Source organism: Maniola hyperantus, chromosome 17 (assembly GCF_902806685.2).
Source record: "Maniola hyperantus chromosome 17, iAphHyp1.2, whole genome shotgun sequence".
Taxonomy (NCBI): Eukaryota; Metazoa; Arthropoda; class Insecta; order Lepidoptera; family Nymphalidae; genus Maniola; species Maniola hyperantus.
This window is the reverse complement of record NC_048552.1, coordinates 949,544-975,942: the sequence shown is the minus strand read 5'-3', so window position 1 is coordinate 975,942 and position 26,399 is coordinate 949,544. Positions and strand designations below refer to the sequence as shown.

Sequence of the window (26,399 nt, the reverse complement as noted above, 5' to 3'; positions counted from 1 at the left end):
CAATAATATGAAGTTTAATATATACCTACATATATACATACTATATGACCTCTCTGGGAAATAAACTAATATAGTACCTATAGTGTATGTCTGTTATATATGTGTGTGTATGTGTGGTATGAGAGAGGGTGTGTAAGATACAAAAAGCGTGAACAGTTTCAAATACAGGTACGTTTAGAGGGTAGGTATTTGAAGAAAATCTTTAACTTCAGTTTCTATAAGTTATTTAAAAGTGGTAAGTAAATTTTCGGTGTCTTAATAAGATAATTTATGTGTGTAGATATGTGTCAATGCATTAACTTTATTATAAAAATGAGGTCCCTGGAAGCAGTAAAATTTTTCAATGAAAGCTGTTTTTAATTTATGTGGTATGTTTGCTACTTTGTGTATTCTACGATTATTTAGATAAGATGTATCATACGTTAGTTCACTATGCTGTTTTAATAATATACACAATATGAACAACTTTTCATTTAATATTTATATGCTCAAACCTATATACTCCAAAAATTAAAGGAGCGTGCCCAGGATCGAACCCTGGACCCCCGAGTAGCAAGCTGACGTCTTAACCACTAGGCTATCATCACTTTTTGTGTTTATGTGTTACGTTAAACAGACTAGACCAAAAATGAGAAAAAGAAAAACAAGTTCTGGAAAAAAATAATTTAATTTCATAAAATCACTTATCATTTCACCTCCATGATCATCATCGTCACTATCATCACATCACAACATCGTAACATCATCGAATAAAAAAATTACGTTCATTTTAAATTTACCTACCTACTTAATCTAAAATTGGCACTTAGTGAGCACAAAAGTTTCTATTTACAGCGACAACGTACGGCACACGTCACGTAAGTTGAATTTAAGGCGTGTCACCGAGGCGGGCAGCGCGGCTTTGAAGTAAACCGCTTGGCAACGTTCAAATTCTGTGTTTCAAACGTTAAATTTGAATTTAATAAATTATAGAAGTCCTGGTGAAAACCAAAATTTTGCAGGTTCTCTGTAGTACTTAAAGACAAATATTTCCATATAAAAATTATTTGCCAAGTCAGAAATTTAAGTATTAAATAATTCGTTTTAGACTTTTATTTCGGCTTATTTCAAGATTTTATTTGATCGAGTGAAGTACTTCCTATTGTGTATCAAAGTAGCACATTCTTTAGACAATATCTTTAGGTATATTGTATATTTTTAGCAAGGCCATTATTTAATTGTAAATACCTAAAACATTTGATCCAGCAAACTTTGACTCGCCTTAACTAGGCATCAGCCCGCCAGCCATCCATCTGGAGGGAGGGTATGTGGGACTCACCGGCCGAGAGGTGACCGGAATACCCACTAAACCCAGCTGCGCTCTTGCACGTCGCCTGGCGCGAGTGACTTGGGTGGAAGCAATCAACCGCGAATACTAACAAATGGCATCTATCTACGCAACGCAACTATCAAAACTGCACTATGCAATGAAACGGTGATACACTGTCCCGATATTGAAAACAACAGGTCCCATTTCTATTACCTTATTTAGAAGTTAGAACTAGCTTATGCTCGCGACTTCGTCCGAGATTACGCAAATTTCAAACCCCTATTTCACCCCCTTAGGGGTTGAATTTTCAAAAATCCTTTCTTAGCGGATGACTTCGTCATAATAGCTACCTGCATGCCAAATTTCAGTCCGATCCGTCCAGTAGTTTGAGCTGTGCGTTGATAGATCAGTCAGTCAGTCACCTTTTCCTTTTATATATTTAGATAACATACACTTTCAGTTATAGTCGTAATGCAACACGGACGGACAATACGTTGGTGCTAGAGGGCAGAAGATTCTAACCTAAAATGTTTCCGACTCCTAAATTTTTCATACTTCTTATAATTTGTAAAAAAATAAAGGAGGGGCGCGCAATTTCCATTTAGAAAATCATTGTAAATAATATACATCTATAAAAATATTTATAATACTTATTATGACAATAATTGCTTAGGTTGAGCGTCCAATGATTGATTAACAGGATTTACTTTGCGGAATTCCAAAACATACTTACAAAGAAAATATTTATCTGCGGGATTATCAAAAAAAATTGTCTGCAGTTACAATGGACGGCCAACCCTCAAATGGTACCCATATAACCTCGTTTGCTGTAACCTACCTAAACAATTAATATTAAACATTTTATTTACTCACAGATTTGATCTCATAAACTTGAATATCTTTTTCCATATAAAGGCACCTACATACAAGATGTAACTAGAACGCTAGCAATAACTTAGCGTTATTGTCACAGGTACTACCTAAACACAATCCAATACCAATAACCATTTGCCTCATTTTGCAGTTTTAGTGATTTAGTAATTTTCAAGACCGCAATGTAGAGCGTGCAAAAGTCGGGTCAATGCCCCACCTACGACGTGGCATTGACTCCTAGTGGCTTACTTACGCAACATTCTTTGACCTCTAACGTGAGTCAGATGTTTTATTTGCAATATATCGTAAACTTTTACAAAATTATAGAATTTTGCAATATTTTTTTGATGTAGTACCTATCATTATTATCAGTAATCATCAGTACTATCACCTGTCTTCGTTTTTGCTAGCGTTCTGGTTACACCCTGTTCACACTGTGCAAACTTAAATAAGGGGTCCAGGATTTCTGACCCCATGGAAATATTAAAAATAACGACTAAATTCTAAAAGTAATCCATCTAAAACTATAATTGTCTAGGAACATGTGAGGGCACCAGCACTAATATGCACCACAGAAAAAGAAATGGACTTTATTCATAAATTTCGAGACAGTGAGCTACTATACAATGTTAGTTTTAGTATACGCAAAACCTGAAAGTAGTTTGTTCAGAATCAGTAACAGAATAGATTGCAATCATTTTTAGTACCTACGGGTTATATTTTGCCCAAAAAATACTTTAAAATTCTGCAAGTTTGAACACCTAGGTTAGTTAAATGACCGCATTTACCTACCAGCTGATTCGAGTAGCGCAAGCGGGAGCGCGCAGGATCGACTCTAGCCGTCCCGTTCGCTCACAGCCGCTCGCTTGGGGTGACCATGTTTTTCGAAGAAAACGACTCAACTCAACAAGCTTATAACTTCGTTCATTAAATATTTTTGAAATCTTGTTTATGTAAAAATATTCGACACAATATGTTCTGAAAAAGACTTGGAATCAGCACCCTCAAAAGCAGGCGAGAAAGAGGCGATCTAATTGAAACTTACAACATACTAAATAATTATTATAATGTCCCAAATTTTGAGAGCATGTTTCCAAGAAGGACAATCCTAGATTAAGGGGACATGATTATGAAGCTACAATATCAATTGCCATCGTCAAATCCATAAAAATATTTTTTGATCAACAGAGTTGTTCACATATGGAATAAATTGCCTAAGGATGTGGTTATGTCAAGTTCTGTTAACCAGTTCAAGAGTAGATTAGACAATCATTTAGAAAACTCGAAGCACTTCTGATATAGACGCATCGGCGAAAGCTGCTTAGTCTATTAAAAATAATAATAATAATGGTTTTTGCGTCAACTAAAACTAACGTTGTATTATACAAAATTATGAGGACAACTCTTGCACTGATGCCCTATATCGCTTATCTAAGTATATTTTATAAATGCTTCGAAAAATAGGAATTTCTACAACTTGCCATTCTAGAGGATATTCTCACGAAATTGACACCAAAAATCAGTTATCTATATCTCTGTTTTGAAAAATCTATACACAAATATTTCCTAAAATAATATCCTCATACCACCGTACTCAGAGTCACTAATCGTTACTTAAGATTGAGTTAAAGCGAGAAAGATTTATGTGAGAGATATTCTGTATCGACTGTATGACTGACAGAGACTTAAGTAACGATTAAGCGACTCTGAGTACGGCGGTTAGACAACAATTGTTAATTATATGTACAGAAGAATAAATTGTTTGCAGTTCTATAATACATTTCGAAATTAAGTCGTTAAACCTAGGTACTTATAATTTAACTTTTTACATTAGTATTCTTAACTATTTACTGTTCGTTTAAACCTAATGCTATAAAAATACTGGTCTATTTCAATAATGCCAGTCCAATATCTTTATCCGACTGATATTATCAATTAGATCTGCTGTACCTACACATTTTAACTTCATAGCTGCCAATCCAAATCCACCAAATCCATCAACCAAAATATCACTATTAAAACAAATAATTTCGCTATAGGTATATTTGTCATAATTTTCAAAATAATCCTAACTATAACCCTGTACTAGCTAGCACCTTTCACCTTCTGCGGCCATAATACTTCAGGATTGTTTAACATATAATATGTCATGTGCTTATCACTTCCATATGTCGAGGCTTTCGTTCCGAGACACATTAGAAACTGGCTTTTCTCCAACTTGCTATCACAGTCCACCGAATGGAAGATATGCACCAAAGTCTCATCAGCTATCCTATACACTGTTAAGTTTGACTTTATTAACGTTTCAAACAATTGCACATCCTCCATGCCCCACCCTTTGATACTTAAATCGAACCCACCCACTCTTTCAAAGTCACATTTGTAAATACTAAGTATACCAAAACCGTATTGTCTAAAATAACCGAAATCATCATCTATATCACCACTGTACTTCAAATCTGCTAATTCTCTTTCACTTTTATTTAGATCATCATTAATTTCTTCCGCATTATCTGCTTCGGTAGCTTCAGTAATTTCTTCCTTGAATTTATTATATTCATCACCATACACCACTTCAGGATTGTACTGACTGAACACAATTGGAAAGTACACTTGATTGTATTTAACAGTATTAATTCTAATTCTCCTAAGTGATATGTGATTAAACATCATGTCCACGTCTATAAAAGAAACTAGATCATCAATTGAACACTCCTTGAGACCTTCTGTGAGCGCTGCACCTCTTGAAAAAGTCGTCGCACCCATTGAAACTACTCTTATATCTTTCCCGTAAAGGCTTTTATAATGATTGATTAATGTTTCGGAATTATCATAATCTAGAGGACTTTCGGGATCTAAGAATAGAACAATAATTAAGCTAACAGCTTCATCGCTTTTAAGGACGATGTCTTCGTAATTTTTCATGAATCGATTAAATGTTTCGAATCTACCCAAAAGGGGTAAAATGAAGTTAATCTGTCTGTAGTAGACGGCATACTCGTAGTTCTCGTTGCTCCACTGAAGCATTTTTGGCAAGTTATTGTGTATCTTCAGCAAGCTGTTCTCGAAAGCTTGTCTCACATTCAAATTGCCTAAGTCGAGGAAGCTGTTCTGGTTCTGGTTTGCATCATCAAAGTCCTCATATTCGTTTTGATAGTTCTTTCCATTGGGATCGAGTTGTTCCAATATTTCAGCCTCTTCGATTGGTGCTGGATCCCCCATCGGCAGCTCTCGTATCTCAGTTCCTGAAAATTAAAAACTTAGCTTTAGTAGTTCTTTTTTGACCCATATCGTGTTCTGATACTACCAGTTTTCTGGAAACTATTTAATTTTTGCAACTCGTTAAAAATGGAGTTTTGTTTTGAATCAGGGATTTTTTCAAAAGATTTCTACTTGTCGGTATAATAATTTATTATAACGATTTTTAACGGTGGTAATATTATGTTTTTGTGAAACAAAGGGGATTTATGATTCAGCTTATTGTTGTAAAAACGATAGACATAGACTGTTTATAATTTAACGATAACTAGTTGATAAGACCTTCAATTTCATAAAACTCAATAGCCTCCATAAATTCCTTAACATTATAATAGTCGCAAACTCATAAAACATTATAAACTACAATAGTTAAGGTATATTTATGTATATAAAAGGAAAACTGACTGACTGAGTGTTCTATCAATACACAGCTCAAACTACTGGACGGATGGGGTTGAAATTTGGTATCCAGATAGCTAAGACGTAGACGTCCGATAAGAAAGAGTATTTGAAAATTCAACGCCTAACGGGATAAAATAGAAGTTTGAAATTTGTGTAGTATACGCGAACTAAGCCGCGGGGATAAGCTAGTTATGTATAAATAATATGAACATGCATTAAAATATTATGATAAATTAAACTAGTCGGGGTAACGTCGACTAAATACGTGAGTTCAGCCGTTGACAGATATTATTTAAATGATAAATGACTCATCCATCATAAAATGGCGACTTCGCACTGGATAAACCAACGCTGGAAGACCCTCCACTGGGTGGACAGACGACATCAATCATCAGGGAGCTGCTGGATAGCCCTAAAACCGTGGCGTGTAGAAGTCCCTACGTGAGACCTATGACCATCAGTGGATGTCTATTGTCTATCGGTTGATGATGATGATGATGGTGATGATGACGATGATGATGATGATGACGATGATGATGATTACCTGTGAAGGACTGCTGCAAGTAAGCGTGCCGCCGTACAGCAGCGGTCATCTTCCTGCCCCTGTACCGCCGGTACTTGAGCAGCAAGTCCAGCACGTGGTCTATGCCATGTACGGGTTGCAGGCGAGTGTAGCCGTACAGTAGCTCATTGAAGTCTATGACACGGCCACGCTGACGCGATGGCGCGTTGATGATCTCCATTACCTGAAATGTGGAGAAACGGAACAGTTGTTAATTTTTACCGTTTCAAACCCAACGGATGTCAACAGGGTCCTATTACTAAGCGTCCGCAGTCCGTCCGTCTGCCCGTCTGTCTGTCAGCAGGCTATATCTCATAAACCGTAATAGGTGGAGAGTTGAAATTCTCACAATGCGTATTTCTAATGCTGCTAAAACAACAAATGTAAAAAACCGGCCAAGTATGAGTTGAGCTTCGCTCTTTTAGGATTCCTTCCGACTCGCACTTGACCGGGTTTTCCTCCAACTATCATCACTCGTCAGTTTCAGATTATTTATAAAATCCTTCTCCATACAACACAAAGCTTTCGCGAGACATTCGAAGCTGAAATCCAGGCCGTGACGGATGTTTAAATTTTTTTCCAAAACGTGAATTGATAAGAATATAGTTATATTAGTCGAAACAGTAGGTACTCAAATGACAAAAATCATGGAAACGTCTCTGAATTGATCATAAAAGGTAAATCTATTGTTATAGGTTTCTCTAATGAAAAAGAAGAGTCTTATTTGTGTAAACCTTTATAAATCATCAACTAGTAAAGTACTAACTTCTCGTATAACGTCATCCAGTGCCTCCTTCAGTGGCGTCTCGATTCTTCGCTTGGGGTTGGAGTGGCTGACGGAGTGGATGGACTTGGTGATGAAGTCGAACGGCACGATGTCCATTACTTTTTTGGCTTTGTAGCGGTTGAAGTCTATTGGGGCACCTGAAAACGGAAAGGAAAAGCTAACTGACTCACTGATATATCAACGCACAGCTCAAACTATTGGACGAATCGGGCTAAGATTTGGTTTGCTGATAGCAACCACATCTCACAAATTCAACAACTGACCATCAGAAAGTGTACAATGGTACCCAATTTGAATAAATAGACTTTGACGTAGATATTTTTTTATTTAATTCAGATACAAGATAGCCCTTGACTGCAATCTCACCTGGTGGTAAGTGATGATGCAGTCTTCTTAGACTGCATCATCACTTACCGGAAGCGGGCTAGCCTGGAAGGGGTAGGGCAGTTTTTAATTAACGCATTGCCCCTTTAGTTTCTACACGGCATCTCATCAGATATCCGCTAAGAAAGTATTTTCGAAAATTCAACCCCTAAGGGGGTAAAATAGGGGTTTAAAATTTGTGTAGTCGCGGGCATAACCATAAGCTAGTTTTAAAAGAAACGTTACCTAAAATATGTCCAAAATTCCTCAGTGCTTGAAGACCAAAGTCTTCGAACAGTGTGTGTTGCCAGTGATGACATATGGATCCGAGACATGGTCGCTAACTATGGGCCTCATAAGAAAGCTCAGAGTCTCTCAGCGGGCGATAGAGAGAGCTATGTGCGGAGTTTCTCTACGTGATCAAATCAGAAATGAGGAGAGCTAGAGTAACCGACATAGCTCAACGGGTTGCGAAGCTGAAGTGGCAATGGGCAGGGCGCATAGTTCGTACAACCGATAGACGTTGGGGTCCCAAGGTGCTGGAATAGCGACCTCGCACCGGAAGACGCAGCGTTGGAAGACCCCCCACTAGGTGGACGGACGACATCAGACGAGTCGCAGGGAGCCGCTGGATCCAGGCAGCGCAAGACCGTGGCGTGTGTAAATCCCTACAAGAGACCTATGTCCAGCAGTGGGCGTCTATTGGTTGATGATGATGATGATGTTACCTAAAATCCTATTGTCTCCCAAGTAACCAGGTTCTCCCATCTTAGCAATGAACAAGGGTACACCGCCCGGCAGAACGAAGCTGTTCACGTGTTTTCCTGCCACACCAAGTTCACGCGCTGACGATTGGATGTCTCTGTGCAGATCCAGGGACTGCTCTCGGAGATCCTGGATACGGAGGTTCTGGAAAAAGGTAAAATAATTTGAATCAATCCTTTCTACTTTCAATCTAGCTTATGCCCGTGACCCCAACGTCTATCGGTTCTAGGAACTATGTGCCCTGCCCATTGCCACTTCAGCTTCGCAACCCGTTGAGCCGGTTGGGGTCCCAAGGTACTAGAATGGCGACCTCGCACCGGAAGACGCAGTGTTGGAAGACTCCCACTAGGTAGACGGACGACATCAGACGAGCCGCTGGATTCAGGCGGCGGCGCAAGACCGTGGCGTGTGGAAGTCTTTACAAGAGACCTATGTCCAGCAGTGGATGTCTATCGGTTGATGATGATGATGATGATGAATGCCCGTGAATGAATGGTTAATTTATATATTTTTGGCTGTCCTGTGGAGACTGGAGTCAACTCCCTTCGGCGGTGTTCCCATTAGATTACAACAAAGGGTGGACCAACAATTTCCTGAAAGGCCGGCAACGCATTGGTGGTTCCTCTGGTACTGCAAATGTTCATGGGCGGCGGTAATCACTTAACATCAGGTGAGTCGCCTGCACGTTTGCTTGCAATTTTTTTTTAACTCTTTGATTTTACTGGATAAAAAGTTCTACGTCCGTTGAAGTCTACGTCTATGTTTTTCAAATTCTATACAAATGTAATAATTATATTTTTTACTAAGAAATAGGTAATTAACTTTTGTTTTATTAACTAATACCACTTCTGAGTTCTGACCCTAAAAATTACCCACTTAACTTCGCAAGGACGTGCTTTATACTTAAAAACAATCTATGCAATTCAATTATATTCTTTTCAAGGCAAATCAGTAGGTACGGGACATTCAGTATTCACACAATGCCTAACTTGGGGTTAAGGGTTAGGGGCATTGGGTTAAATACCGCTCCTAGCATAATGAGGCGCAGTAACTGTACAGTTAATAACTATCTATATGCAAGTCGAGGACAGCTGAGGCTGTAATAGTCCTCATTCCTACCAATAAGTTAATAATATCATACCTTACCTTACCATACCTTTTATAATAAAATCCCGCAATCTATTTTGGACTTACCTTTGCACAAATTTAAAAAATCTATTAAAAATATGCTCCTGAAAAAAGCATATTACACAATTGAAGATTATCTAAATGATAAAAGAGCGTGGATTTGACCTGCAGCTCGTTCCAGCAACGCACAGGACTGCAAATACTATTTTATACATGGCATAAATCTTGTACCTATATCAAATATTGAAAAGAGCAACCGCCGAGTTTCTTGCTGGTTCTTCTCGGTAGGAAAGGCATTCCGAACCAGTGGTAGATGGATCCGACTATTCGTATCGATTTTATTTTTTTATTTTTTTGTTTATCACTTGCTTTAACGGTGAAAAAAAATATCGTGAGGAAACCTGCATACCTGAGAATTCTCCATACTATTCTGTATGAAGTCTGGCAGACTAGGCCAACGTGACTATGGCCTAAACCGTTCTCCACCGTTCTCATTCGAAAGGAGACACTTTCCCAACCCAATTTCGTCTGCGTAAATCTCCGTTTGCAATCGTCAATAATTATTCTTCGGATGCGGCGATCTCAAGCATCAAGATCTATTGCATCAAGTTGGTAATTGGCATACTAAGAGTTTAACAGAAAAATCCCAATTTATTCCGATACCTATTACTTACTATCTTATACCTATTCCTATCCTTCCTTTAATTACCTATACGATAGATACCTATTCCTTACCTTTAATTTTAGCGTGAGTGATTTCCATTATATATAATACTAGCTGATCATCGCGGCTTCGCCTGCATGTATATAATATAGCCTATGTCACTCAGGAATAATGTAGCTTTCTATTGGTGAAAGAATTTTTAAAATCGGTTCAGTAGTTCCAGAGATTACCCCCTACAAACAAACTTAACGACATTACCTCTTTATAATATTAGTATAGATCACATCACAACGGGCTCTTCGGGCAGCGGCACGCGCAGCGCGCAGTCTCATGGTCTCAATCGCGACCCGTGCGCGAACTGACTCCCTTGAAAAAGGACCCCGGATGGGTTCGAAACTAGTCGGGCTAACGTCGACTAAATACGTGAGTATAGCCGTTGACAGATATTAGTTATTACCTTTAATTTTTTACAATTTTGAGCGCCAAGTTTCCCGTTCTTTCGTTTGTGCACTTTATGGCTGGGCATATTACAGAAATAACTAACCTTAAAGTACGTGTGTAGCCTGTACATCTGGCGGTGATCTTTGACGGGATGCAGCGTGATGGCACGGTGCACCTCGCGCTTCTTGAGTCGCCCGGTGTACGCCTCCGACCCGCTGCTGTTGTGGTGCAGGATCGTCTGCATCTGCATACGGGAGTATTGTCACAAGAGTCTTTGTACTTGTTATATTACTTAACATGCAATGTGTGTAATAAGGAACGTTTATTGTTTCATAGAGATTGTTTGATGCTCAGATGCTGACTAAGAATCAAGGAGACTTGTCAGACGCCTATACCCGAAAGGGACAAAACAAAAAAAATCATAATACGTATGAAAGGTTTCATCATTTGCGTTCGCTACAACTCTTACACAGCAATGCACCATACATGGTTTCTACACACCTTCAATACTAAATTTAAAACAGAAAACTAAAAAAAAACTCGCAATAAATTAGGTTTGTTAGACCCAAACGACAACGTGCCCGACAAAAAAAAGCTAAACTATGACAAAGACAAAAAAACTGTGTTTTTGTCTTTATCACTCTTCAGAGCTTTTCTATACACCTAGCTTGCTCTAATAAGGTATTATTATTTTAATGCCAAGTCTCCTTGATTCTTAGTCGAGGTTTGATGCGCCAGAGTGGAATTTGCGTGTAAAATCTTCCTGTATTATGTTAAGATAGTTTTTAGGGTTCCCTACCTCAAAAGGAAAAACGGAACTCTTTTAGGATCACTTCATTGTCTGTCTGTCTGTCTGTCTGTCTGTCTGTCTGTCTGTCCGTCTGTCCGTCAAGAAAACCTATAGGGTGCTTCTTGTTGACCTAGAATCATGAAATTTGGTAGGTAGGTAGGTCTTAAAGAACAAGTAAAGGAATAAATCCGAAAACCGTGAATTTGTAATTTGTGGTTAGTTACATCACCAAAAAAAAAATTAAAATTAAGATAGCTATACCAAGTGGCCAGTGTTTTTACCTGTACGTTCTAGAACAGTTTTTGATTTATCATGCAAAATGTCGAAAAATACGACTGTACTACGGAACCCTCGGTGGGCGAATCTGACTCGCACTTGGCCGGTTTTTTAAAGGATAAATCGTTGAATACATTTTAATACATTGAATGCCGAACAGTTCAAAGTGCAAGCGGCCGATACACAGGCTATCATCGGTCAATATTAATCAATAATAATTAATCAACAATCATACGATGTTTGGAGCTTGTTAAACCATCTGCTGATAAACCACTTTCATGTAGCCGTCTAGAATTCTATATAATGCTAGCTACTAGTGACCCGCCCCGGCTTCGCACGCGTATCTTATTACAATTATTTTTGTAGGGATCCCTAATTTTTTTGAAATAAAATATAGCCTAGATGTCACTCAGGAATAATTTACTCGGGCAACTGGCTTGAAGGAGCGAATAGAGGAGTATAATGCCTTTTATGAATACGGTATTAGACAACTAGTCAAATCAGTAACTTTTTATCAAATACCGGTGTGTGACGTCACAATCATTTGACATGCTTTTTTTAGTTTAATCGATAATTTAAAATGGATATTACACGTAAAACCAACAAAGAACGTGGATTTCACGTATTTTGGAAGACCCTCTATTTAAAAATAACTGAGAAATAATTTATTTTTGATGTAGTCAAATACCCAATTACTATTACTTGAACGAAGACTTAAAGAAACTTGGCAACATTGTATAAGAATACGTCATGTACAGACTGATGTAAGCTTCTCAGGAAAGCACTCGGGAAAACCTCCTCCTCAGGAAAACGCACACACACTAAACACAAACACAAATCTTTCCAAAACAACTGATTTGTTTAAGTCTATACAAATAGACTGTATACGCAAACTGCGATTGTTTATGAATTGCAAACATATTTCAAACATCAAATGACGTGCATCCCACAAGCTAAGCTGATTCCTAACTCCCATGTGCACGCCCGTTGCACATATCTACCTATGCAGCAGTCGAAAATTAAAGTAAATTTCCGTGCGTTTTTTTCCGCAAAATCTGTGAACAATATCAGTACCCTCAGAATACAGAATCCTGAGGGTACTGAGTCAGTACCCTTATTATAAATGCGAAAGTGTATTTGTTTGTTGGCTTGTTGGTTTCTCCTTCAATCACGTCGCAACGGTGCAACGGATTGACGTGACTTTTTGCATGGGTATAGATAAAGACCTGGAGAGTGACATAGGCTTTTTATCCCGGAAAATCAAAGAGTTCCCACAGGATTTTTAAAAATCTAATTCCACGCGTACGAAGTCGCGGGCATCAGCTAGTAGGTTATACATAAGCGAGATTATTGAAATTGATTGAAATTGAAATGATTTATTTGTTTTAAAAGGTCTTTTTAAAATTGTGCCAGGGATCCTGAAGTAAGTTTGCAGAACCTGTATCTCATTATTAACCCTCCCTATTATAAAAATAACCATGACTTATCCTTGTCATAAAAGTAAATACACAAGTAAGATCTACTGACGCATTTCAAACCAGTCCCAAATATAGGTAATAGGGTATAGACAGGTTTTCTAAAAATATTTATAAGTCTAGTATTCACAAAAACGTTAGGTACCGTTTAGGAGATCGGACAGTGACACACAGACATACAGACACGTGGAAGAGCGGCGGCGAGACGAGTTTTTGTTCGCATATGTAACCTATTGTGTGATAATATCAGTTAGCTGTCTGTAGATTAGCTCTAAACAGAGACAATACAAGCTGTAAGAAGCTACATGATTTTCAGATGTCCTAGGCTCTTTTGTGTGAAAAAACTTTTAAAGTTAACTAAATAAGGTAAATTAAGTATCGTAGAGAAGAAAATGCAATACCATAAACTATCAATCCTAGAGAGAACTTAAATTAGGAATACCACGGCGAAGACTAGCGATATGTTCCCGCAATTTTTTTTATTTTTTTATTACCAACATAGAGAATGTTTGACAAATCCAATTTAGACACAACAAAAAACCACGAAGGTTTAAAAAGTGTGTCATTCCGTCTACTTACTTATTAATATATAATAATAGTGCTTCTATAAACAATTTACATTGTTTATAGTAGTTATTGCAGAATTAATTCCACAGTGCGCGCGCTATGTAGTTCTATGCTATACGTAGTTCTATAGTTCACAGATTTTGCTAGAAAAAAACATACGGATCGCAGTGCGCGCTAGCTCTAAATGGCATAGACAGTATTTTTCGTCTTACGTGTCGACCTAAGCTAACTTTGTGTAAGCAAAGATATATAATATGTATTTAGAGCTATGATTTAGAGACATCTATGAAAATTTTATGGAACCTGTGCTGGAAAGTTCCTCATTGCCTCATTGGACCATCTTATCCTATGATCTTAGCACTGCCGTAATGTCACCATATTCAAATGACTCATAAAATCCTTAATAGAATTTAGAGTAGAGTATCTGTTGAGGGATTACTCTGTGGGAGTCAGTGGGACGATTGCTAACATCTGTTGACATTCAACTTTCACTAACCTATACAGATGGAGGAAGTCACAGATATGTCCAGATATGCAACTAGCGTGGCCCCCTAAGTCCCTCTCGCTCAAGCAGATTTTCTTACTTGTGAAATGTCATTCCTTCTACACTTCACGTTGTTTGTCAAATACTCACGTACAAATACATTTTGACAAACAAAAAAAAGTGGCCACGGTGATAAGGACAAAACATAATCATTTTGTCACGTTCTAACAAGAGCTTAAATGCATTTAGCTATCTCGCTCTAACAGTAAGTGTCACAATAGGGCTACTTCTAACAGTCCTTATTCTGAGGAGGAAGACCATAATTTATTACCATAAACGAAGTTAGAAGACAACGATATTTGTGTCGGACTGAAATCCATACTCCATACTAATATTATAAATGCGAAAGTGTGTCTGTCTGTCTGTCTGTCTGCTAGCTTTTTACGGCTCAACAGCTCAGCCGATTTTGATGAAATATCTTTAATCTTTATATAATAAATACTTTTTATCCCGGAAAATTAAAGAGTTCTAACGGGATGTTTTAAAAACCTAAATCCACGCGGACGAAGTCAAAGTCAAAGTCAAATGATTTATTCAAAATAGGTAATAAATTACTCTTTTTGATAAGTTGAAGTCGCGGGCATCATCTAGTTAACTAATAAGGCGCTAGAATATCTGGATGACTAATGATTCTTGCTTTGCGATACCGAAAATAATGGGTTTTTGAGTAAAGGAAAGAAATAAACGGAGAAAAGTTGCGCAGCGTGGCAGACTAATGGCCTTATCATCATCATCATAATCAACCGATAGACGTCCACTGCTGGACATAGGTCTCTTGTAGGGACTTCCACACGCCACGGTCTTGCGCCGCCTGAATTCAGCGGCTCCCTGCGACTCGTCTGATGTCGTCCGTCCACCTAGTGGGGGGTCATCCAACACTGTGTCTTCCGGCGAAAAGTCATCATACAAATAGTTCTATGACTACTACAGAACGTATTTTCACGGATTCGGAACGGATGCAGAGCGTAATCATCGCCCTAAAGGCGGTTACGCTCTCATCCGATTTATATGGTAGCTTATGACATAATATGACGTAAACATTTTTTATATCCGTATTTTCACGGATTCGGATCGGATGAATACGTGATCACTCTTACTGTAGCGAACTGTGCTAATACCAAATGTGAAAAATAAAAGTTAAAACGGAAAACTTTTTCGGAAAATGTGGTAATTTTCTTACAAATCTTTGCTTGAATGAGTCAGAACTCAAAATGGTAAATGTAAGTAGGTGGGCAGCTAATCTCAGACAAATGTTTTAGCAAGTGTAGGCCGTGAAGGCACGGAGACCGGTTAGGTGACCTAGGTAATGTGAAATCTGTACGGGAAAGTAAACGACTAACGAATACATCATATCTACCTATTTTTAACCGACTTCCAAAAAGGAGGTGGTTCTCAATTGGGCCCGTTTTTTTAATGTATGTACATCGATTTTTTTGGAGGTTTCTGGACCGATTTGCAAATATTTTTTTGATCAACAGAGGAAGTTTTTATGGTCCCATAAAAATTTCTGGATCCAACTCCTTAATCCTGATGCTGCAGGGTTAGTGCCCGCCTAAGTTATCAAGATTTGGAAAGTTTTGGTGGTTTTTTTTTTTAACTAAAAAGCTTAAAATAAAATAAGAATCTTAAAAAAACCGACTTCCAAAAACACTACAAAGTAAAAAATTACTTTTGTTTCAACACGTGTATGTACCTACGTATGAAGTCGGGTGAGCATAATAAAATAAACTAGAAATCAAAGGGTGAAGCTCGCAACGTATTTCCCAACGATAAAAAAAATCGTGACTGTATGTCAAAAAGTCACGATATCTATGGTAAAGATGAGGAATCTTTATCCCAATTTCAGTAGTGGTGATACTAAGTCAATGAAGCGACACGGAGTGCTCCCGTCACTAAGAGCTCAAGATTATCTCGCGCTATTGACACTGCATAGAAACAGCGAACACTGATTTGATGAGTTTATGTGGGTTATTGGGTTTGAAAACCGGCCAAGTGCGAGTCAGGCTCGCGCCCGAGGGTTTCGTACTACAGTCGTATTTTTTCGACATTTTGCACGATAATTCAAAAACATAAAATAAAGGTACGGACAGACGTGCTCAAAAAAGCGTGCTTTTATGCTAGCTAATGTTAGTATGCTCATGCAACTGTTCACATTTGCCAGCAATAAGCATGCTTAAATAAACTGTAGAGTTATATGTTGTATGTTGTACTGAGTACATGCTAATAAGCAAACCCTGTTCAGACGCGCTCGGAGCACGCCCCCTTCTACCCGCGCCTCAGGTAGCATGCTCGAAAATCAAACGTCGGTTGATTTTTGAGCATGCTCGAAATAAGCATGCTCATTACATGACACACGTGCTACTAATGAGCACTTGCTCAATAAAAGCATGCTTTCGTGCTAGTAATGAGCACGTCTGTCCGTACCTTAAATAAAAATCTGTTTTAAGAATGCACAGGTAAAGAAAGCCCTTTCATATGATACCCCACTTGATATAATTACTTTCTTCGAAAATTGAAAATACTAAATATGTCGTTAAACCACGAAATAAGCTTAAAATCATTAGTTGAAATGAAAATACTAATTATTAGTTCATGACCACAATTTTTTTTTGTGTAATGTAACCCTAAATTCACGGTTTTCAGATTTTTCCCTTATAGCAGAATAAGACCTACTTACCTGCCAAATTTCATGATTTTGAGTCAACGGGAAGTACCCTGTAGGTTTCTTGACAGACCGACAGACCTACAGACAGACAGACAGACAAAGTGATCCTGTAAGGGTTCCGTTTTTCTTTTTGAGGTACGGAACCTTAAAAATTGTGATCTTTCCAAAAATTCAGTATACCTACATTTTAGGTAAGCTGTGATAGCCTAGTGGTTAGGACGTCCGCCTTCTAATCGGAGGTTCGATGCTGGACACGCATCTCAAACTTTTCGGAGTTTGTGCGTTTTAAATAATTGTATAACACTTGCTTTAACGGTGTAGGAAAACATCGTGAGGAAACCTACGTGCCTGAGAGTTCTCCATAATGTTCTCAATGGTGTGTGAAGTCTTCCAATCCGCACTTGGCCAGCGTGGTAGACTATGGCCAAAACCCATTTCACTCTGAGAGAAGACCCGTGCTCTGTAGTGAGCCGGCGATGGGTTGTACATTACGATGATGATGATAGGTATTTGCAGCCCCGCGCATTGCTGGAGCTAGTAGCTACGCCAGTATTACCAGGAATTGCGAGACATTGCAGACCTGTGTGGTTTTATTTTAAGTAATTCAATATAACTACACTTGGCCAGTGTGGCGGTCTATGGCCTTAACCCTTCTCATTCTGAGAGGAGACCCGTGCTCAGTACCATGTATATTATTGTATAAGCAATTGCAGCCCAGCGCAATCTTGGAGCGAGCTACGCGTGTCCAATCCACGCTCTTTTATCAACGATCTTGTAAGTTCTCGAAGGATGTTTAAAGTATCACAGATAAGCACTTAGCTATGATACGCTAGACGTCCCAGACGACAGCTATATAAGGATCCACAACATCAATCATAGTACCGGAGGAAGCACCCACTTGCCCCCCCAGTATCACCGGGAATCGCATCACCAAATAACGCACACGAGGAAACGCCAATCTTGGTTATTTCCTCCATCTTCTGACTGGGCCTTGTGTATTATGTGACACAATTTAACACGTGTTACTGTTTTTATGCCCATAATATTCTTATCGAAGAAGAACCAAAAATCCAAAAACAGTGTTCAATTGATATTTATGATAGGAGAGCCCAAGAGGGGAATTTCTGATTTACTCGAGCGCGACAGATTAAGATAAGACAAGTTAATTTAATGCAGAAATGTGTGCATTTCATTGATCTGACAATTTGAGCATGACATAAGGAAATGGGAGAGTCACAAAGTTTCAAAAATCAGTCATGACTTTTGGTTGCGTACAAATCATCAATTTTTTTAATAGGAGCTAGTTGAGTGTGCACTTAACCATCTCTTCTCAATATCTGACGCGCTCGATAAATATTTTTGGTTCTATTTTCTCTTTTCTTTTTTTCCTTTTTTAAATTTATAGACTCGCGCTTGGCTGCAATTTGACCTGGTGGCAAGTGATAATGCAGCCTAAGATGGAGCGCCCCCTTCTACCCCTTCGTACGACCACACCCGCCATGCAAACCAGCAGATAAATATTTTTGCGATAAAAAAAAAGGGGGGCGCATTAAATACTATTAATATCTAAAGCGCTCGAGTATTTCTTTGTACGCGCTCTCCCACCAGTGAAAGCGCATCATTTATATCCTTTTTTCTTTTTAGCACCTAATCTTCACGATCCAATAGGTCCCCACGACGCTCGAGTAAATCCCTATTTAGCATCTTGGGCTCCCCTACTATCTACTAAATGAGAGATTTGTTCACGTCACGCATAAACTATTGCTAGGACCTCGGACCATTATATTGTAATCTACGTTAAAGTTACGGAGGGGCCTCAGAGCTAAAAGCACACAATTGAAATACATTGTAAACAAAGAGATTAATTATTAATAGGTTTGATTGTACGAGTAAACGCTGGGTAAATTGTAAACAAATCTATACTAATAGACTAGCTGATGCCCGCGACTTCGTCCACGTGGATTTAGGTTTTTAAAACCGACAGTTTCTAAATCCCATCAGTTTAGGTGATCAGGTCAGGTCGCCTGCAGCATCAGGATTGAGGAGTTGGAATCAAATTTTTTTACATGGAACTATGTTGCGAAGTTTCTCTATCAATTAAAAAAAGAAACTACGCAAATCGGTTTGGTAATCTCAGAGATGAAAATAAACTTAAAATAAAATTATGTATTCTAATTATATATACGGACTAAGTAATAAACTGACGAACATGTTAAGTAACATAAATTATGAAGCTACTGAAAAGCTTATTCGTTAAAACCTATAACCTATACTTGTATTAGGAATATACAAACACACACACACACACCGAAACACGCGAAAGGTTATAAATTGATATTGGTACTTACCAAGTAAAGACTTTTTGAACTCGAGGTCCTAACTCGTCAGCCCTGATGCTGTAAGGGATTGCATTCCTAAATCGTGGTGATCCAACGGGATTTTTAAAGAATCATGTGTTTACATGTTTTTACGAAAGGTACTGCATCCTTGCATCAAAAGCTGTGATAGCCTAGTGGCTAGGACGTCCGCCTTCTAATCGGAGGTTGGGGGTTCGATCCCGCGCACGCGCCTCTAACTTTTCGGAGTTATGTGCGTTTTAAGTAATTAAATATCACTTGCTTTAACGGTGAAGGAAAACATCGTGAAGGAACCTGCATGCCTGAGAGTTCTCCATAATGTTTTCAAAAGTGTATGAAGTCTACCAATCCGCATATAATATAATATAGTAATGCCCAAACTGTTGGTACTCGCACAGGGATGTCCCATGTCACCCTTTTCATTAACCTTGTATTAGTTTGATACAAGTAAATTGTTTAAGTATTTTTACTATGATACAGCTGTTGTTAATCATGTTTTATGATAACAGAACATTTTTCATGATAAACATGATACCGTTATCAACGAAATACCTACATCTAAATACATGACCACTTCCGATTAACAAGTCGGAACTTAAAAGTAACTTTTCTAATTCTTTTGTAACCAGAAAGGCATATGTAGTTAACTATGTTTCTGTAAATGTTAAATTACAAATTCACATATTATTTTACATAATGCCTAATATCACTGATATGCATTGCAAAAGACGCCGACAATTATTGTCTTACGTAAACTATGTATCTTAACTTATCTTCTTAATTTGTTCAGGGCTGTTTATTTTGTGAAAGCTTTGCTAGATAAGTTCAGATTTGCCATCTCAATAAAACTACCTACTCATTGGCTTTTGCTTGATTTTAGGCTATATTATGGAATCAGGTGATCAACATTTTACCTTTTAGTTCGTTTTTTAGCCAGGCAATCTGGTTTTTTTTAATTACGACTTGTTTCACAGATTTTAGAATCAGCCAAGACTTGAAAACTGAATTCACGATATTTTTTTATCTAAATCAATGTCAATGAAACTAGAATAAATCAAAGATAAGTAAATCCACTCGATGTTGATAAAATTTTGTATTACAATTTTTTTATCTCAAAATTGTTGTGATAGGATTAGAAGGTATGTGTAACGTAGTGTGTATGTACTACTTCATATAATTTTCTATTTTGAAGTTGGAATAATGTAATCGTACAATCGTACAAATCGTACAATGGTCGCTAACTATGGGCCTCATAAGAAAGCTCAGAGTCACTCAGCGGGCGATGGAGAAAGCTATGCTTGGAGTTTCTCTACGTGATCAATGAGGAAATGAGGAGAACTAGAATAACCGACATAGCTCAACGGGTTGCGAAGCTGAAGTGGCAATGGGCAGGGCACATAGTTCGTACAACCGATAGACGTTGGGGTCCCAAGGTGCTGGAATGGCGACCTCGCACCGGAAGACGCAGCGTTGGAAGACCCCCCCACTAGGTGGACGGACGACATCAGACGAGTCGCAGGGAGCCGCTGGATCCAGGCGGCGCAAGACGTGTGGAAGTCCCTACAAGAGACCTATGTCCACCATGGACGTCTATTGGTTGATGATGATGATGATGATGATGATGATGACAATCAACTGAATAAATAATTGAAATTTGGCGAATGCTGAAACTTTGAAAGAGAGAGGAAAATAGGAAAATACCCATGGCGGAATATGCCGAAAACAAAATATAAAAAATTTATCAAAACACAGAATTAACTAATGGATTTTTACCCGTCTATATTCTATAACGCATCTTTATATTGCATTTTAAACGAAATCCTAATTTAAAATTAAGTAAGTAGGTTCAAATTCGTTTCGTCGTTCATCTATTAGCAAGCAGACGCACAAAAAATCTATGGCTAATGAGTTGGCGTGGTTTCGAATTGACTTTGCAGTCAAAATAAATTAGGATCTCCTACCACCTCTTAGCAAGACGATAGATAGAATCATAGATGCGGTTAACAGTAGGTACAGTTATGTATGGTAGGAGGCTAATGTCCTACAGGCAAAGCAATACCGCCAAGCCATTTAGCGCTCTTTTTTTAAAAAAAAATCGGGCAAACACGCAGGTGGCAGCGGCGAAGAGTCAATATAACACGATTCCTATCGGCTTCCCTTTAAGCTAAATTCCGTAATACGTTCGTAAATACAAAGGTTCGATCGTCACAAATGCTAATTTTTCTTTTGTTATTAAGTACTAATTTAAGTTAAAAACATAACAGCTAATGTAAGTAACATACACCTACGTCCTACACCGTACAAGCCGTAAAATATCGGATTCCCTAGTTAGATTTTTGCTTAGTATTTATCTCTTTCATTTCCCTAGCGAAAGCGAAAGGAGCGAACTAGGTCTGTCTCGCTCTACGGTCGACTAATAAAGAGCTCACCAATTTAATCTGGCCCAGTAGCGAATACGAATTTGGAACTCTGACAGGTCAGACAAATTTGACGTAAATAACTCGGTTGGATCCGAGTTACCCTATAATACCTCCAAATTAAAAATTATATTAATAGTATTGTTTTAACAGGTACATGCTACTATTTTGAGTATTTTGTATTTTGAAGGGTTATTTGATATTGATACATTTGTTTTTGTGAAGCGGCCATGCTTGTTTGTTTTTAAAGTTGTTAGTGGTGTTTTATTTTGATATAATAAATTGGGGATGTGATTAATAACTTATAAGTGTAAGTTCACGGTAATTTTGATTCAGTTTGGTAAGTCAAAATCAGAAATGGCCTTAATTCACATAGATTGTTGTTTAACAGATTTCTTGTTACGTAACGATAGTAATTTTTCTAAATTAAGTTTTGAAAACAAAAATCGAACAGCTGATATTCTTTTAGATAAGTACGTTTCCGGCTTCCCTTTATCAGATTTTCACCCTTCGCCACTGGCAGGTGGGTCACCTGATGTTAAGTGATTACCACCGCTCATGAACATTTGCAGCACCAGAGGAATCGCCCATGCGCTGTCGTCTTTTCAAAAAATTGTTGAGCCGCCCCTTGCAATAACTGCATGTTGCATTGAAATCTAATGGCAACACACCGCCGAAGGAAGTTGGTTCCACATTTTGCATGTGCGTGAAAAAAAGATCTGGCACAACGGGTCAAAGTGTACCAGCCACTCAGGTGGTGAGGGTGGAATCCAGTATGCAATGCCGCATAGACGCAGTTAGAATAGAACTGAGAAGTGTGGGTTTAAAAAGTAAATTAAATACATAGATTACTATTGCAACTGTCATACTCTTTCCGGTTACCGAGCTTCCCTCTTACACTGCTGACTGCATTATTGTCACTTACCACCAGGTGAAATCTCACCTGGTGGTAAGTGGGACTAGTTAAATCTAGCCTACGATCGTATTCAAGAGTACCTACCTATATGAATAAAAATAGAAAAGATTTTGTCATCAAAGTTGAAACGATAATATTTTTGATACTTAGTAGAATTTCCATAATTCTCAGTTTAATTGGACGCGTCCCGTTAATGTTTAAGCCTGATTAACAAAAGGTAATTTTGTTGTAGTTATTTCTTGAGCAGTTAAATAAGTCGCGAAGTGAATTTTTTTTAAATTTAAATACACTTTTACACTTTATATAGTTTGCAATATTGCAACACGTCGTCATACATTAAATAAAATTTACATATAAATAAAATAAATAATAAAATAAAATAAATAATAATAAATTAAATATATACCTACACAAATAAGTAAAAAGTATGTTTATTATGATTTTGTTATAAGGAAAATATTATAAATACCTACTACTTATAACGACGGAAATAGGATTAGAAAATTAACTAGATTATAAGCAAAATGTTATTAGAGTAGTGTCATATAATTAAGAATTAATGGAAGGAATCTAAATAAAGCTTTTATTATTTATTTATTATATTAAATAAGTCGCGAAGTGAATTTTTATTTTATTTAAATACACTTTTACACTTTATAAAGTTTGCAATATTGCAACACGTCGTCGTCGGATAACTGGACCGCGATCCTTATTACCGGTCAGCGTAATTCTCATAAACGCAATATCTTCTAATGGCCAATGGCGCCGCGGTCGACGACCCCTGCCAATCTGCTGGCGAATTTGTTTTGACCATCATAGTAGGAGAGACCACTTGAAAATATAATCTTCAAATTAATTCCTGTTTGTAGGCTTTTCTTTCTCATGTGTTCTTAAAAGCTCTTAAAATCGGAAAGATCGAAATCGTCGGCATTTTGGATAGTTCGTAAGCTAAAATACCACCAATGGATTTTTAAGATAATGTGGTGATAATTTCAACGCAAACTTAAAACTAAAGCTGCGAGGGTTCCAAACGCTCCCAGGTCTGAGAAGAGCCCACAACAAACTCAGCCGAGTATTCTTTTTATTATCACCACTCTACAAAATTAAACTTATTAGAACTATCACATAGCCGTTAAGCAACTCATTCCCAAGCTTGCTTATCATTTAAAATTTAAATTATCCTTTACATTGTAATAGGTATAGGCAGTGGCGTGCAGGTCACAGAGGCATAAATGCACTGCTTACCCCAGCTGTAATAGCGCAATGCATATTTTTCATTATGACCTGCCAGTAAACAGGTTCTCACCTAACTAATGCCTACCCTGGCTTCAAACCCTGTGCACGCCACTGGGTATAGGTAGGTAGTCATTAATTAACCTCATATTATGCCTAAAAGTCCGCTGCATTTCATAGTATCCTCTTATACTATCAATTTCCATTAAACCTAGGAACATTAAACTCATAAAATTGAAAGTGTTAAGTTGTCTGTATACCTACTGTAAACGTCTACTGAAATCTGATATCAACTACATTATCATGAATTTATTTGTTTGCATTAATACTTATTTCATTGTTACCTACGTATTTAAATTGTGTACTTATACGTAACTAAATGATGCATGCGACTTTATTCGTGTGGATTTAGGTTTTTTAAAAATCCCGTAGGAACTATTTGATTTTTCGGGATAAAAAGCTGCCTATGCCTTCCAGGACGCAAAGTACATGCCTCTGTGCTAAATCCATATTTCCATACTAATATTATCAATGCGAAAGTGTGTCTGTCTGTCTGTCTGCTAGCTTTTCACGGCCCATCCGTCAAACCGATTTTGATGAAATTTTGGTACAGAGATAGCTTGCATCCCGAGGAAGGACATTTATGTTACTTTTGATCCTGGAAAATTAAAGAGTTCTCAAGGGATATGGGCCGTGAAAAGCTAGCAGACAGACCCACTTTTGCATTCAAAATATGTATTAGTATGGAGGATGACTGATAAGTGATGACCCAGAAGCAAATAATGAGATGTATTTTATAGCAAAATGACATAGATACTTTGGAAAATATAGTAGGTAGTTACTAGGTAGGCACCAGAAAGAATAATTTTTTGAACCACAAACATTATGAGTTATCTTGATTCTTGAATAGGTAGGTACCTACTTATACTTAAATCATAAAAATTCCTTCAATACGAGTTTTGGTCACAACCTGCGGAACAACCATAAATAAAATACTTTTATGCCTATCTCATGGAGAGATGAATTTTAACTGTATCCTGTATTCTTACTTTCTGTAATTTTGTCAACAGTAAAGTTATTTAAATAAATAAATAAATGGAAAAATCAAGTAAATGACACAATTTTTTTACCTTACTAAGAATTAAAAAAATTTACGATTACAATACTATGTTGTTTATATCACCTACATTATATTATAGAGGTCGTGAATCATAAACATGTGCATTGTGAGTAGCTACCGATATTTATAATCTTCGCGTTAACTATGCGTGAGCATGTTTTTATCAAAGACATTAAATATCATTATGTACGCATACATGAGACGTCGCTAACTATGGGCCTCATAAGAAAGCTCAGAGTTACTCAGCGGGCGATGGAGAGAGCTATGCTTGGAGTTTCTCTACGTGATCAAATCAGATATGAGGAGATCCGTAGGAGAACTAGAGTAACCGACATAGCTCTAGGGGTTGCGAAGCTGAAGTGGCAATGGGCAGGGCACATAGTTCGCAAAACTGATAGACGTTGTGGTCCCATGGTGCTGGAATGGCGACCTCGCACTGGAAGACGCAGTTTTGGAAGACCCCCCACTAGGTGGACGGACGACTTCAGACAAGTCGCAGGGAGCCACTGGATTTAGGCAGCGCAAGACCGTGGCGTATGGAAGTCCCTACAAGAGACCTATGTCCAGCAGTAGACGTCTATCGGTTGATGATAATGATGTTTGCATATTGACCTTTCATTCATTACATTGAGTTGAAACTTTTTGTGCAGTTGCTGTGCTGGCACTTGAATTCGTAGTACCTAGTACCATATTCAAAATACAATAAAGTGGCGCGCAATTCCTGCATTTGAATTGAGTCAGAATTTGCAAATGCTTGTCGGGCATTCCTAAGCTAGTGGTTTATGTACAATAAAAGGTCAATGGCTACAATCTTGTAATCAAATTAATGAACTACATATTTAGCAAATTGTACCTACGTGCAAATGAAATTATGCTTTATTTTGAAAGTAATAAATATCACCTTCTCGTAATCTAGTCAAACTAATTCTATTCTCGGGGCAAATTCTGCGACACACCCAAATTTAATGCTCCATTGTTTTAGTTAATATCAAACAATAGAAGACAATCTTCATATTATACTAAATATCAAAACATGAGGTAACGTCGGTGATGACATCAAAACTTTAGTTAAACGAGTCACAGGTCATGTAGCTAATGCATTACCTTGAAATTATTTATTTGAAGGAGACATAAATATTGACAGAATATTTCGTAGCTTCGTAGCTGCTAAGTGCTAATCTATGTGTGAACTTCAAATATTACCTCTAATTTCCTATGTAATTATTTCCTATATAATTATGGGCTATCAGAATAATTGATTTGTTGCGTAAATAGATACTTATTTATTTTACAAAACCCAGCTCTCCTAAAGCTAGCTTTTCGTTTGTACCTCATTTACTCGGAATCTAAAAAAATGACGATTGAATTAAAATCTTAAAATTCTAGATCTCTTCTATGTATAGTCACGTTCACTATTCAGTGTCACGTTGGATTAAAGAAACGCGAAAACACGCGTCTTTATAATCCTACGTGACATTGGCAGAAAT

The 26,399-nt window shown here is 37.7% G+C and overlaps 2 protein-coding genes across 6 annotated transcripts in view; both read right to left on the bottom strand.

The window, feature by feature from the left end:
* The window catches only part of LOC117990006 (ubiquitin-associated protein 1), a 184,491-nt gene that overhangs the window by 130,132 nt on the left and 27,960 nt on the right, over positions 1 to 26,399 (bottom strand). The window lies entirely within an intron of this gene.
* Positions 1 to 26,399, bottom strand: part of Chsy (Chondroitin sulfate synthase) — a 144,375-nt gene that overhangs the window by 101,970 nt on the left and 16,006 nt on the right. For 4 of the 5 annotated variants that reach the window (XR_011237771.1, XR_011237769.1, XR_011237770.1 and 1 more), the window contains exons 2-6: positions 10,656 to 10,796; positions 8,283 to 8,463; positions 7,171 to 7,328; positions 6,387 to 6,588; positions 1,732 to 5,427 (exon numbers count right to left, since the gene is read on the bottom strand). Coding sequence is in view for 1 of the 5 variants with exons in the window: in XM_034977434.2 (XP_034833325.1) it covers positions 4,268 to 5,427; positions 6,387 to 6,588; positions 7,171 to 7,328; positions 8,283 to 8,463; positions 10,656 to 10,796 (1,842 nt within the window). In the remaining 4 variants the exon portion in view is untranslated. Of the gene's footprint in view, positions 1 to 648; positions 5,428 to 6,386; positions 6,589 to 7,170; positions 7,329 to 8,282; positions 8,464 to 10,655; positions 10,797 to 26,399 lie in introns of those variants that run through there. The other variant, XM_034977434.2, reaches the window with a different exon arrangement.